The sequence below is a fragment of the Geospiza fortis genome, unplaced genomic scaffold (genome assembly GCF_000277835.1).
Source record: "Geospiza fortis unplaced genomic scaffold, GeoFor_1.0 scaffold131, whole genome shotgun sequence".
In the NCBI taxonomy this organism is placed as follows: domain Eukaryota; kingdom Metazoa; phylum Chordata; class Aves; order Passeriformes; family Thraupidae; genus Geospiza; species Geospiza fortis.
The window spans coordinates 843,834-857,767 of NW_005054391.1; the positions used below are offsets into that span (position 1 = coordinate 843,834).

General features: G+C 43.2%; 1 protein-coding gene across 1 annotated transcript; it reads left to right on the forward strand.

Annotated features, from left to right (window-relative positions):
- The first annotated feature begins 346 nt into the window (after nt 1–346).
- Nucleotides 347–8,052, forward strand: NFKBIZ (NFKB inhibitor zeta). The gene is made up of 11 exons (XM_005425605.3): nt 347–481; nt 1,417–1,453; nt 1,550–1,653; nt 1,797–2,560; nt 2,991–3,096; nt 3,429–3,575; nt 4,083–4,146; nt 4,723–4,892; nt 5,543–5,653; nt 5,742–5,909; nt 6,530–8,052. Exons 1-11 carry the CDS (start codon nt 353–355, stop codon nt 6,581–6,583), a joined length of 1,854 nt encoding a protein of 617 aa, XP_005425662.1. The 5' UTR covers nt 347–352; the 3' UTR covers nt 6,584–8,052.
- Nucleotides 8,053–13,934: the final 5,882 nt, after the last annotated feature.

Below are 13,934 nucleotides of genomic sequence, written 5' to 3' on the forward strand. Positions count from 1 at the left end.
GTCCCGCTCCGTCTCTTCGGGGGCGAAGCCGGCCGCCGATCCTCCCGCGTGGGAAAGCGGCCGAAGCGGGGAAAGGCGGGCGCGTTTGGGCGGCGCTTCGTGCCCGGTGGCACGGTGCTCCCATCTGTGGAGCGGGAGCGTCCCCGGGGCAGCAGAGGAGCCGCACGCCCGTGGGATGGCAGAGGGGTACGCGGAGCAGCTCTCTGACTCGTCTCTGCTAAACCAGACTTTAGGTGTCTTTCCACTAGAGTTTTTAGTTTGTTTGGGGTTTTTTCTGTATTTATTATTTGTTAAACGAAATGAATGGCTTAAGTTCGGGTTTTGTTTTCGTGTCTTCACAGTTGAACAACACATGGGGGGGGGAAAGCAGCACAGAGGACCTTTCCAGGGAGTCCGTGTGAAGAACTCCGTGAAGGAGCTCCTGCTGCACTTCAGGAGCAGCAAACAGATGTCCTCGGGTCCTGCCACCGAGGAAAGCAAGGTAACCGGCAGCTTTCTGCACGGACACCCTTGATTTTAATGGTTTCTGAAGCTGGCAAGAAAGCAGTTTGCGGTAATGCTAGAAATGAGTTTTATCTGCTGTGGATGGAATCAGTGTTTTTCCTTTTCAACGCGTAATGGAAAAATGCAACTGGGAAGAAATCAGAAAGAAGGTTTGCCATGAGAGAAGGAGGCATTTAAAGCTGTTCTTACTAAGCTTTATTTTCTAAAGGGAGTCTGGACAAAGATACATCTGTGTTGCGAAACCACAGAAATTCCGCGTTGGCTGGAATGAGATCATTCATTGGAAGGGTTAGGGATTTTTCTCAGATTTGTTTGTCATGCTATTGCGCCTCTCTGTGCAAAGCATCCAGTGTAAAGGTAGACCCTTTCAGTCTGAAAGGACAAAAAAATTACAGGAAATTCTGAGAAGATTAAAGAGTGTTTTTGATTTGATTTGATTCTCTTTTGTGAGTGTGTGTTTGAAAGCTTCCTAGATAAATGTTTTCAGAGGAAGATATTTGCATAGGAAAGTTCACGGCATTAAAGAATTGTAAAATTGGCTGGGTTATTAATGTTTCAAAAAAATCCACTGGTCTCTGGAAGGAATAATGTATTTCTCTAGATTTTCTGGAGTTTTGTGGTATTGTAACAAATGGCTTGAAAAGCCTAAAGAAAAACAGTGGGTTTTATTTAAGTTTCATTAAACTATTTCCATTTTCTAACCTTAATTAAAAGCAATTAAGTTAGGGTTAGACAACCACGTACTAGAATTATTCTAAGGTATATTCTGTGTTTATAGAAGGAAGTCACGGCTGCTTTCTTGTTGGTGGTGTGTTTTTTTGGGGGGGTGGATTGTTTTTTGTGTTTGTTTTTGTTTGTTTTCCCCCAGAAATAACATTATAATAACAGAAAAATTTGGATTTTTCTTAACAGGCACAAGGAGGATTGGTGAGCTACGAACCATACACAGGTAGACCATTTTTTAATACATACCCTGCAGTAACATTTTAAATCAATTGTAAGAGTAATGTCCAAATGGATTCTGAATTTATTTTCTTTTGAACAGAACTGAAGAGCATACTGGGCCACAGTGGCAAAAGAAAGGCACCTGAACTCCTTTCTGATGGACCTTCTTTCAAACGCCAAGCGAATGTTCACCCACATCTCCTGGTAAGTCTGTAGTAATTTTTTCCATGCCTTTATTTTTTAGTTTGCTTTGTATGATCAGAAACTACCAGATACAACTATACCTCTAATTTTCTGGGGCTTGTTTTGATTTGCCTTTGTTGTTTTCTTTCCCCCCCATCCGTCAGACCCCACCCCAGACACCAACTTCTATGGATAGCATGGAGGAGACCCATAAAGCTGACCCAAAGCACGAGGGCAGCTCTGATCTGCTTCAGAACATTATAAACATCAAGAACGAGTCGAGCCCCATTTCCCTGAACACGGTGCAGGTGAGCTGGTTGCACTCAGTCTCCAGCCATGGCTCTCCTGCTGAGCAGTACCAGGACAGCCTGGGAACACAGGCGTTCTCCCCATCCCAGAAGTACCAAGCATTCCAAGACCACGCCAGCCAGCACATGCTTGATCCGCCACAGCATTACCAGTTCCCTGCGTCCCAGAGCCAAGATTTGTCACAGAGTTACCCTTCAGATGGCCCCCTGGACTACAGGCCGTTTGTTGGCAGTGACCAGTCTCCTGCCTACCAGCAGAGCACCTTTGAGAGCCACGAGCTGCCGTACTGCCCGTCACAGAGCTTCTCCTCCCTCCTCAACGACTCGGAGGGCTCGGACAGCATCTCTGCTCCCCTCCAGCCACTGAGCAGTGCCCACCCCCAGGCTGAGGTTGCCCCTCACACCCCAAACTTCAGCTTGCTCTCCAACAATCTCTGTGGCAGTCTGGAGCGCAGCATCTCTCTGGCTACTCTCAATGTCTCGCTGCCTGACCAAAACGTTGCCAGGAGCACAACCCAGCTGGGCAAGTCATTTTTTCAGTGGCAAGTGGAACAGGAGGAGAACAAGCTGGCTAACATCTCTCAAGACCAGTTCCTTGCAAAGGATGCTGATGGAGACACGTGAGTGCTGTTTATCTTGGTGTTTCTTCTGTGGGAGGTTGGGGAGTGTTTCTGTTTGGGTTTTGGCAGACTGTGGGTTATAGTGAAGCAGTTCAATAGCTGTGTTTGTGTCACAAGTGCAGTGGTTTGGCTGATCAAGGGAAAGGTTTTGCTGATGGCTGCTGCGCAGAGCTCCAGCACACTTGAGTAGACGTATTTTCTAATTTCAGGTGCTTATTGTTAGATTTGGTTAAGGGGTGGAGGGGGTGGAAACATCTAATTTAGATGATTCAAATTGCCCTGGTAAGAAAATACCCATGTTCCTGCCTTAGTTATACAGAGGAGATCTGAAGCTGGCAGCATAATACCTCTTGTAGACATTTGGTTCTCTGGGGTCTTGAGCCCTGGTTTGTGTCTGGTGTTGTAACTCTGTTGCCTCTCTTTCCTGCAGCTTCCTCCACATTGCTGTGGCCCAAGGCCGTCGAGCACTCTCCTATGTTCTTGCAAGGAAGATGGCTGCCCTGCACATGCTGGATATCAAAGAGCACAATGGCCAGGTGAGGTTCTGAAAAAAATCTTTGTACCTGCTTTCTGCACCTGAGTGCTTCTGCATGTCTGAACCCTGGGAAAGATGTGGTGAAATGCTTATTTAATATTAACCCCAAGATTTAGCCTGCATACTAATATTAACCTTGAGCTATTAATACTTCTTGGGATCACCTTGAGCTGGTAAAACTATGTGCTCTGCTTCATTTGTCCTGGCTTCCTAGTATTCATAATCACTGCTTAAATAATACCAGGTAGCTAGGGTTTTTTATTTGTTTTAGCTGCTCTTTCCTGTTAGAGATCAGATGACTAATAGCTTAAATTTTCTTCTTGGTGTTTGCAGAGTGCTTTCCAGGTTGCTGTGGCTGCCAATCAGCATCTCATTGTGCAGGACCTGGTTAGCTTGGGGGCTCGGGTGAACACCACAGACTGCTGGGGCAGGACGCCGCTGCATGTCTGCGCTGAGAAGGGGCATGCCCAGGTCCTCCAGGTAAGAGCCAGGCAGGCACAGCTCTGCCCCAGCCATTGACTCTTACCCTTAGCTGTGTTGGGAAACTCTGGAAACACCACCACACCAAAAAAATCCCTCCTTTATCTTTCTCTCTGGGTAGCCTTGTGAGTCTGTCTACACATAGAGCTTAAAGCAGGACTGAATTTCCCATTGAGGTTCTCATCAACATTTTTGAGTAATTTTGGGGGAATCCTCTAGTTTACCAAACCAAAACAGTAAGTCTCCTCTTAATCGTAGGATCATAGAATGATTTGGGTTGGAAAGGACTTCACAGATTTTCTAATTCTAATGCCCCTGCTGTGCTCAGTGACACCTTTCACTAGACCAGATTGCTCAGAGGCCCATTCAGCCTGGCCTTGAACACTTCTAGGGATGCTGTTATTTATTGCAACTTTATTACAGCTATTGCAGTAAGACAATAAACAAATTTGAAGCAGTACGTAGTTTGGATAAGATGTAAATGTGTACTTGTTTCCACTTTTGTAGGCAATCCAAAAGGGAGCTATGGGAAGCAATCAGTATGTGGACCTTGAGGCAACAAACTATGATGGTGAGTAGTTAAGAGTTTATAATTTACAGAGTTACTGGATAGTACAGTGTTTTATAGCTGCTGATGGGAATGCAATAAAATGCAATATTTCCTTTCCAGATGGAAATTTACAGGTGCAGTTGACATATCTGTCAGATGAAAACGACATTAGTCTGTGTCTGTCAAGAGCTCTTTCCTCTTACATGTGATTGCTGTGTTTGGCACGGAGAACTTAGGTTGTAACTGGCCATTGTTAAAACATTGGAGTGCCAGTAGCCAGAATCTGGCAGTAGAAAGCTGTTCTGTTTGGACCCCTTTTCCACAAAACAACTCTTTCAAACGTATAGTTTGTACAAAAATATATTAGAAATTTATTCTTTCATCATCAGCTGGCTGAGGGCTCACAGTAGGCTGCTGTTCCACTGTTCCACTGTCCCAATGACTTGGGACCAGTCATTGTCACCTACAAATGTGGAACCATCCCTGGGCTTAATGGGGGTAGAAGCTCCTTTACCCAATCTCTGAAACAAGCAACCAGTCAATACTTCTGTATTTCTTCATTCATGATGACTTTTATGGGTTTTTTTTGATGTTTAGGTCTGACAGCATTGCACTGTGCAGTTCTGGCCCATAATGGTGTGCTGCATGAGCTGCAGAACTGTCAGCCACCTCACTCCCCTGAGGTCCAGGAGCTTCTGCTGAGAAACAAGAGCCTGGTAGAAACCATCAAGATCCTGATACAAATGGGAGCCTCTGTTGAAGCGAAAGTAAGTAAAATGCCTTAGTCTGAGATGCCAGATCCAGAGAGAATGTGGAAGCAGACTGTGTCCCTTTCTCCCACGCTGCATTTATTACAAGGGAAGAAGACTAATGTGAAAGCTTCCCTACAGGTTAATTTACCCAGATGGGATGAGAATGCTCCATTTATTGAGAGCAGGGTATTATCAATGCAAACAAGCCCTGGGGAAGGAGGGAGGTGACAGTCTAATCTCTAGGCTAAGAATGATGCTACGCTGGCTGCAGTGAATGAGTGTTGTAAAAGTAAGAGTATGTTTGGAGCACTCTGAGGTACCCATAGTAGTAGGGTGCTGATGACATCTTGTTCTTGAGCTGCAGATTTTAATTAAAAGCTGCTTAGCTGTGCAGTTCAGGTCTGTGCTGTGCCAGACCATTACTTAGCCAAAATATCAAATATTACATTATGTAAGCTTACCTGCAGATGAGATCAAGTTCCATTGTTTGTTAGATGTTGATATTAAAATATATGTATTCAGATTCACTTTTGATGAATTGTAGTGCAAGTATGTTTGCTCAACACTCTGCAGTTACTTTGCTTTCTATATTTATTTGTCTGCATGTTCCGCCTGGATAGGTGAAGCACCTGCAGGGAAGACTAAACAGTTTCTTTTTTTGATAGGATCGCAAAAGTGGTCGCTCTGCTTTACATTTGGCAGCAGAAGAAGCAAACCTGGAGCTCATTCGTCTCTTTTTGGAGCTGCCCAACTATCTCTCTTTTGTTAATGCAAAGGTATGGTGATTTTTCCATAATACAGATAGAGAAAAGAGAGGCTCATGCCCTCCACTTTTCCTTCATGGAGTTGCTTTGTGGTCCCCAGGCTTACAATGGGAACACAGCCCTGCACGTGGCGGCCAGCCTGCAGTACCGCGTGAGCCAGTTGGACGCTGTGCGCCTGCTCATGCGCAAGGGAGCCGATCCCAGTGCCAGGAACCTGGAGAACGAGCAGCCAGTTCATCTGGTTCCTGATGGCCTTGTAGGGGAACAGGTAAAAAATTTGTAGCAGCCCTCTCCTTCCATCTGTCCCTGTCCACACAAAAACTGCGTTCCACTCCAGAGCTTTCTTTGGGCTGTTGAGTTGCAGCTTTCAAGGAAAAGATTTAGCAAATACCATTTTATGCTTTAGATCTTCAGCTTCAACACCAAGATCAGAATATACAGACTTGAAATTTTAGGTTTCACGTGCAGCTTTTATTTTTTCCATCTTAAAAGCTTTTACCTGTCAAGATAGGCTGTTTCTGTAACCCTGCAATGTACTGGAGGCAATACTCCTTCTCTTGCTCATCTCACTATGGCCTGAGGTCATGCTTTTACTGCTCTTGTCAGAATTAGTAATGACAGTTCCTGAGTAACAGAGGAAAAAAATCACTTTTTCCTACTTGATGAAAAAACTGACTCTTGACCTAAGACTAGTAACTTAAGCACAGCTGAGTTGCTGACTGTTGGCTTTCATTGGTTCAAATGCTGTGAAGTGGGATCACTTCTGGTGTGACTAAACTCAGGACCTAGGCTTGGATAAATGAATGCAAAACTGGATCTAGGGTGGGTTTTTTTCAGGACTCACTTCAAGATGATGAATACTGATGCTTGTCTTTTTCTCTTCTCCAGATAAGGCGTATCCTCAAAGGGAAGGCGATTCAGCAGAGAGTGTCGCCATTTTAGGCTCCATGTTTCTTGGAGTTCAGCAACTTACACTCACTGTCAGTCAGGCAGTCCTAATCTATCTGTAAATAGAGCATTTGCCTGGTGTGGGCAAATGTTAGTTGTTTCTATGAAACAAAAGTATTTTGTTCACTATTATATAGTGGGTTACATAAGAGTAAAAAAGCCCCAAACCCAGCAATCAAATTCTTCCAACCAAAAGGGAATGCTTCATTCCCAAGTATGTGGAACATTTTCCTGGCTACCTGTATTTTCTGTATTTCATAGCTGTGGTGAGACTGATTTTATTTAAACAGCCATACAGATAACTTCTAGACAAGGGCAATTCTTTGGGAATTTTTTTTTCAAATTTTAGAGAGGGCTGATACAGGTCAAAATTGCAGATTGTTGTTTTGTTTTTAGTAACACTTAAATGCAAGAGAAATTAAATATTTTTGAAGTCAAGCATTTATTTATGTAACTTTGTGGCTTTGTTGTGGTATCTTGTGCAGGATTGTATATAGTCACTGACATTATTGTACAGCTGTATAGTTCTGTGAATCTATTGATCACTTGGGGAAGGATCTGAAGAAACAAGTTCCTTGATCTTGAACTTGCAAATTGCATACAGAGTTATAATACTACACTGGTGCAAATTGAGTAAATTCTGTTTTTGTGAAAGACTGAGGTTGGAAAGTAGAGTTACGATAGATTGTCCCTGGCACTGATTTGTGCATACTTTCGGAGTTGTGTAATAAAACATGAAAAGCTGTGCTTCCTCAGGGGACTGTGTCAGTTTTTCTCGTACCCAGTAGGGGTCTTTCTTGTGATAGAACAATAGATTGAGAGAGGAGGATCATTATTTTTATAGTATGTATGTAACTTGTACTTTTAATCCTGATTCAGTGCAAGTGTTTGGCTGCACTTCACTGTTGATGCATGCTGAAATCTCTCAATGTTGATTATAATACTTCAACATGTGTAAGCCTTACTAGTGTTGGTGGGGCTTAAGCACATGCATAAGTAGCTTGCTGAATTGGGCTCTAGTTAATTCTAGAGACTTAAAGTTTTCCACCTCCTAAGCAGAGTTGGTCCATTTATGGTTTTACCTTATAGGTATAGTGGCTAGCAAAGTAATATTTGATGTTAACAGTTTTTCTATTTTTTAATAATTATTAATGGAAAATGTATACTAATGATGCTGTATACTTGTGTTCTGTTGGATAAAACTTCCTCCTGTCATTTTCTGAATGTTCCATGCTGGGCTGTAATCCAGTAATATGTTTTCTGTATGGTCTTTGTTCTTAAACTATTTTTTTCATCACATGCAGTTCTCTGTTGTAGCCATTTAATTAGTCTGATTATGCTGTTTTGGCAAAGTATGTCTTGTAGACAAGCTAAATGAAAAAATCTGATATGCAAAGGCTTAGTTACAATGTATTTCTTGAAGGGTTTTTGTAACTTGTGTTTGAATAAACATGTTCATTCACTTCTGGTGGTTACTGTGTGTGATACAAATAATGATGTAGTCAAGCTTGAGGTAAAACTGATTTAGCATGGAAATAGTGTGAGGCTGAAAAGCCATTTGCTAAGATGAAGTGAATTCTTACCATTGTGCTGGTTATTCTTTCTCTTGTTTGATGTTGGTGTTCTGGGTCATGCACTGTGCACTTGTGTTGTCTGGGAACTGAGTAGGTGTGCCCCAAATCGAATTTATAGTCCCCAGGTTGGGGTTGAACACTTGTCCCTGCATACTGGGAAGAAGGATAGCAGTTCTGACAATATTATGGTCTCACCATGACTTCCCTGCCTTGGTCCTCAGTTCTGGCAGCTCAGGCACAAGTGTCACCCTAGCACAGGTGACAATCTTTGTTAGGAAATAGGGCTGTACACATGGGGATGGGCTGTCTGCCTCACAGATGGTGATGAGGTGGTTCTGAGCTGGCAGTGACCCTTCAGGGGGAAGAGCTGTAATCACAGCCTGTGCCAGCTGAGGATGGAGCTGGAGAGATGGCAATAGTTGAGATGAAAGTGGCTCCAGCATTAGGATCTGTAGGAAAGGAAGAAAACCAAGAGGGTTTCTATATAACTGTATGAACGTGCTGGCCAGCCTGCCTTCCTGCTGCTTGTGGTGAGGGTGAAAGTGTGGGAATTGGAAGAGGCCCAGAGGTGTGGAGGAGCCTCCTTGCAAGGAGCAACGCAGTAAATGAGGACAGTCCTGCAGAGCCAAGACAGACCAGAGAACCTGAATGGGGATGAACTCACTCTCCCTTCCAGCATGAGAGCTGGAAGCTATTGAAAGTACCACGCTCACAACAGGCAGCAGGAAACAGAATTGAATGTCTTGTTAGCATATGCAAAGGTGAAGTGGTCCCCCTTTAAGTGAACAGCTAATTGTGTCTAGATTGTGTTGAAGGTGCTGTCGTCTGCGCCTCTCACTGCAAGTGACCCTGCCCTGGGTATAACATTTTTTATTTGTGCAAGGAACCTGATAGCACCGTTTCCAGTTAATTTTCATTTTCTTTGTAAGACACGAGTACACAGAAGGAGTTGCTTATGAGATACTCTGGTCCTTCAGATCAGCCTGATCTGATTGCCTGGCACTCCTTTCTGGTTGGCATTGACTGAGTCATCTCACATGGGGATCAAATACCCTGGGCTTGTAAGGATGGCACATGTTCAGCCAGTGCTTGAGCATAAAGTAGGTGAGAGGCATTTAGCAAGCATGTGATGCTTTCTGTGGCACTTGTGCCCTTCTGGAAGGGGCACTCCTGGCACTCCAAGTTAGAAGATTCCTAGAAGAGGGGAGGCTCTAGTGTTTGAAACTTCATCTGCCTGGAGCGTAATTTCATTGTCTGGAGAGTTCAGTAGGTAATTTCACAAGAAAGCATCCCTGCTCTAACTGACTCATTTTTCTCTCCTATGATCTTGGGAGGGTCTGGCATATCTGACCCAATTTAACTAGCTAATCAAAGCAATTCCTTTTTACTGAAGGCCAAGTGACACTAAATATTTAGCACACTAATAGTGTTTCCCTGATAGCTTATGATTCTTGGAACTGTTGAATAACTTTTATTGACGTGGATGTAGGCTTACCATTTATTTTGCTGGTTGCAGTAGAGACAGAAGAGACTGGCTTGGTTCCAAGTAGGAATATTAAGATACATGGTGCTTTGTTCCCAGGATGTTTCTGATTTGTTTGTCTAAGTAAGCCAAACCTCAGTAAAGGACTGCTTTTTGATTTTTGTGGGCTACTCCTCTGGCTGGAGTTGTGGAAGGTGGCAATCCATGATTTACAAGAAATGTGTTCTGCTTCTGGAGATGAAAAATGTGCATTTCCCACATTTATTGCTCATTTAATATTTTTATCAGAAAACAAAAACATAGCCAGGAAGTACTTAGAACTAAGTACTTAGTTCTTAGAGAGGTTGGGTGTGGTAGAACTGACTGTGAGGATACAACATGAACTGCTTACCTGACAATTTGCTTGTCTGGTTGCCTTTCTTTTAAAAATATATATGCTGCTGTGTAAGGAAAGAGATGAGGCTGGTTAAAGTGAACATATAAAGAACAGGTTCCTGCAATTATGTATCTGCCAAAAATTGGCCTGGTATTTCAACACATTCAAATCTTTCTATTGTTATCTATTACTTTTCCTGAGTGTTTGGTGATATTCTTGGCCTGAGATACTGATGGCTTGGGAGGAAGTGCTCATCTGTACACAGAGCCTGTATGGTCAGCTCTTTTCCTGGCAAAATTTCCTGACTCTTCTTGGCAGTATTTCTTTAGATCTGCTTCCTGATAGCAAAAAAATCTCAAGGCAGCACTAATGAAATTGGGAACCACATTAGTGCAGAAGTCCTACACCTGAGGTTGTCTCTCTTCTAGCAGTGGAATTTAGACACTGGTTTCTTCTCCAGGTACCTATCTCAGTCTTGCTGGAGAAAAGTAAAATATCTTGGGCCGTGTTTTCCTAGTGTCTGTTTTCAGCTTTTGTTGTTGAGGCTGTCTCAATAAATCTTTGTTTTACCTGATAATCTTTACCTCTATCTCTTAGCTCTGAAAACGTGATCTAGGCTGTTTTGAGAAAGTGATTGCTGTATTAACCAACCTGTACTTCACACGTGTTTTTCCCCCTTAGTTTCTGGTGAAATTTTTCCCTTCCCCTTTGCTAGTCAGAAGGCCTGAGGGGAAGGTGACTAAAATGGTGCTTTAGATTTAGAAGGGGGAGCAGACAATTGAAAGAAGCTGCACATTGTTTCTGTAGATGTGTCTGGACTGCAAGACAGACTGAAGAGTCTGAGTGAACTGTCTTGTGATGCAGTGCAGAGATGCTTTTGCACGTGCTTAATGAAAGCTTGTAGTTCTGTTCAGATGATGTGGGCCACATAGGTGACCTGTTGGTACCACAGTGGGTACCATCTTTTTCTAAGGTAGGTCATGGTATCAAATGCTGTGTGTTGGCCCCAAATAACAGACTTATTCAACAGTGCTGAGTACCTTCTATTGACTCAGCCAGGGAGAAAGATAGAACTTGGGTCATTTCAGTCCATGTCTCCTTAGGACAGCCTTCAATCTATCTTGAGGCTTTTGGGCAAAGGCTCAGAGCTGCCCCATAATCTTCAGAGCCAGGCTTGCCATAAAAATGGACAGGGACTCTCTAAACACTGCTATTCATGGCTAGCCAATAAACCCTGAAGAGCTGAACCTGTGCATCTTGTTGTTTATCCCCAGGCAGAACACAGGTCTTTGCCCAAGGACTTTCACTCCACTAAAAACATCCCAGTAAGTGATGCCAATAAATTTGGCATTTCTATAAGAAGAATTGGAAGTTTGAAGCCACAGTGATGAAAAATCCCAAGAGGTGCTTATGGTGTCCTTTGCACTGTGCTGCAGTTGGATGTACGGTGTAGGAGTAAGAACTGAGTCACCAGTGGCAGCCCATGTTCATTTTGAGGGGAAGTGTTTTAGGAGCAGTTTGAGAAAACCCATCAAGATAGTAGCATGCCATTATCATTATTCATCAGTAGATTTCCAGGTGGCTTCAAAAGCCAGCAGTAATCACCAGTCCCATCGGCTAGATAAGAAACCTGAAGCAGGGAGACGGAAGGAAGCTCATCTGAAGAGACTCAAAGAACCACAGGAGCTCCATCCAAAGGCTGTGCAGGCTTGCAATTATCCTTCTAGATGGCTACTCTTTCTAAATTTTCCCAATAATACAATGAGTAATGACTAATCTATTGGTTATTCATGATCCTTCTGTAGGTCACTCATGTTCAGTTCTTGTGTTTTGTGTGCTCAGTTTGGAGACCCTGCCTGTGATACTGCTTTTGCTGGCTGCTAGGATTACCAGGTTGTTTGGAGCAGCCATTGGACAATGCCTCAAAAATGAGCTTTTTCACCTGAAAAATTTAACATTTCTAAGCCCTGATTGCTGGAACAGGAAGAGAAAAAGCAGACCTAGAGTAGGAAAAAATGCACCAGAGCAAATTGAGTATGCTACAATGGCAGGGATCTCTGTGTTAGACCCATGACTCTAGACTCACTGCATTTTGTGAACACTTGAGGCAAAACTAGGGAAACCTTTTTTAAGTGAGGCAAAATCATATAAAGACATTTTGAAAAGCTAGTCATGAAATATCGTTGGTCATTAATGGATTTCTTAAAAAATAAAAGGGGAGATGAGTCAAAGTGAGGAATAAGCATTTGCCTTAGTGGTTTGAGATTTTAATGGCGCTTAAGACATCAGCATGAATGCTGTGATGGAGCTGTATGAAACGAGTCTTCCTGCTGGGATAGAGGTGAGGAGATTGAGTTCAGGACATAGATGACTCATCAGGAAATAAGTACACCACTGGGTCACCTGCTCTGGTGCTTGGATAGATTGATCTCTCTTAACAAAAATAAACATTGGGGGGAAAAAGAAAGTATTTAAAAATTAGCAGATAGGACAGGATGCTTTAATGCTTTTCTCTTTTTAAATGTTTATTTTTACACAACTTTTATCCAGTTCTGTTCTAGCCCCTGGCTCTAGTCTCAGGCTGGTATGATTATTCATTTTCTCAAACTTTCTCACACATGTCTGTGAATAAAATACATGCATATGTAGAGTAAGTTTATAATATGGATCAATTTATTTTTGTATTCTGTAGGAGAATTGTATGTATATATATGCATGCAAAATGTAAGTATGTAAAATGTATTGTGTGGGAGTACACAAGGCAGCAAAACTCTTTCAAGAAGATGAATCTTTTTATCCAGGAGTAATTCATTACTTTAGAAGTTTTTACCTTCTTTTGTTAAAAATAGAAACTTTTCCCATGCTATCCTCTTGAATTTGCAAATTGAATGCACTAGTGAAAACCAAAGCACTATGAAGAGTAAAAGTTGGGTTTCTAATGGTTTTCTGTCCTGAGAATGACTGCCAATGTAGACTCTCCCATGCCTAATGAGGATGAAGCACATTCCTTGGCTCTCAGTGAGGACCCTAATGTTCTCCTTCTTTTTTGATAAATCCATAAATCTTGACATTTGTGTGAAATAGTAAGTCTTGCCATCTCTGCTCTCTTTTACCATAAGGAGAAGGACCCCAGGAAAGGTGTTTTGCATGTACCTTGTGTCACAAAGTGTTTAGTTAACACTGCAAAGGGTTGATCTGCCACCTGGAAACCAACATACAATGCACCAGCAAGTTCTAGTCCTCACCCAGGGCTGAAACCTGTCTGTGCAACCAGTAGTCCAAAGGCAGCTACCTTTGTACTTTATTATAGACACAGCAAACAAAGAATTTTTGTTTCTTCTTCCTTAGCTGTCATAATGAAATTTTATTATTGCAGTGGTTTTATCTGCCTTCTGATGAACATGAATGTCGTTAGCCTCTTTCCCACGCTCTGCATCCATGTCTCAAGGTGCGTCTCTTGGTTCCACGGCAGGCCCTCCTTTCCAGCCCTTTCTTTCCAGCCCTTCCTTTCCATGCCCCGTGTCCCCAGCTGGCAGAGCAGGCTGGGCTGTGGCTGAGCCCAGGACAGCCGATGGGAAGGAGCGCTGGGGCAAACCTGGCCGCTGGTGCGTGGGCACTGGCCACTCGCTCCCTGTGGAGCAGTCTGGGCTCAGGACCAGGATCTGCCTGGATGTGGAGAGTAGTGGGAGGGGTGTGCACTTCTGCCTGGCTGGCTTTGGACCCTGGGCATGAGTGAGTGAGAGGTATCCTTGCTGCAGGGACAGTCACAGTCATCTTCTCTTTGTCTGAGTGGGAGCACCTGGAACATGGCTAATAAACTTCATGTGCTTTCTAGGAAGTTGGTGTAAAGATGCAGCAAGAGCTGTGGGGAAGGTAGCCTGCTCCTTTTGCCTTCCCGCTCCCAGGTTGATG

Excerpts from the sequence above, each read along its gene's own strand:
- NFKBIZ (XM_005425605.3), top strand. The coding sequence starts at position 353 with ATGGGGGGGGGAAAGCAGCACAGAGGACCTTTCCAGGGAGTCCGTGTG. Across the intron at positions 1,654-1,796 it reads ATGTTCACCCACATCTCCTG|ACCCCACCCCAGACACCAAC; the intron begins GTAAGTCTGTAG and ends CCCATCCGTCAG. Across the intron at positions 4,147-4,722 it reads TGAGGCAACAAACTATGATG|GTCTGACAGCATTGCACTGT; the intron begins GTGAGTAGTTAA and ends TTTGATGTTTAG.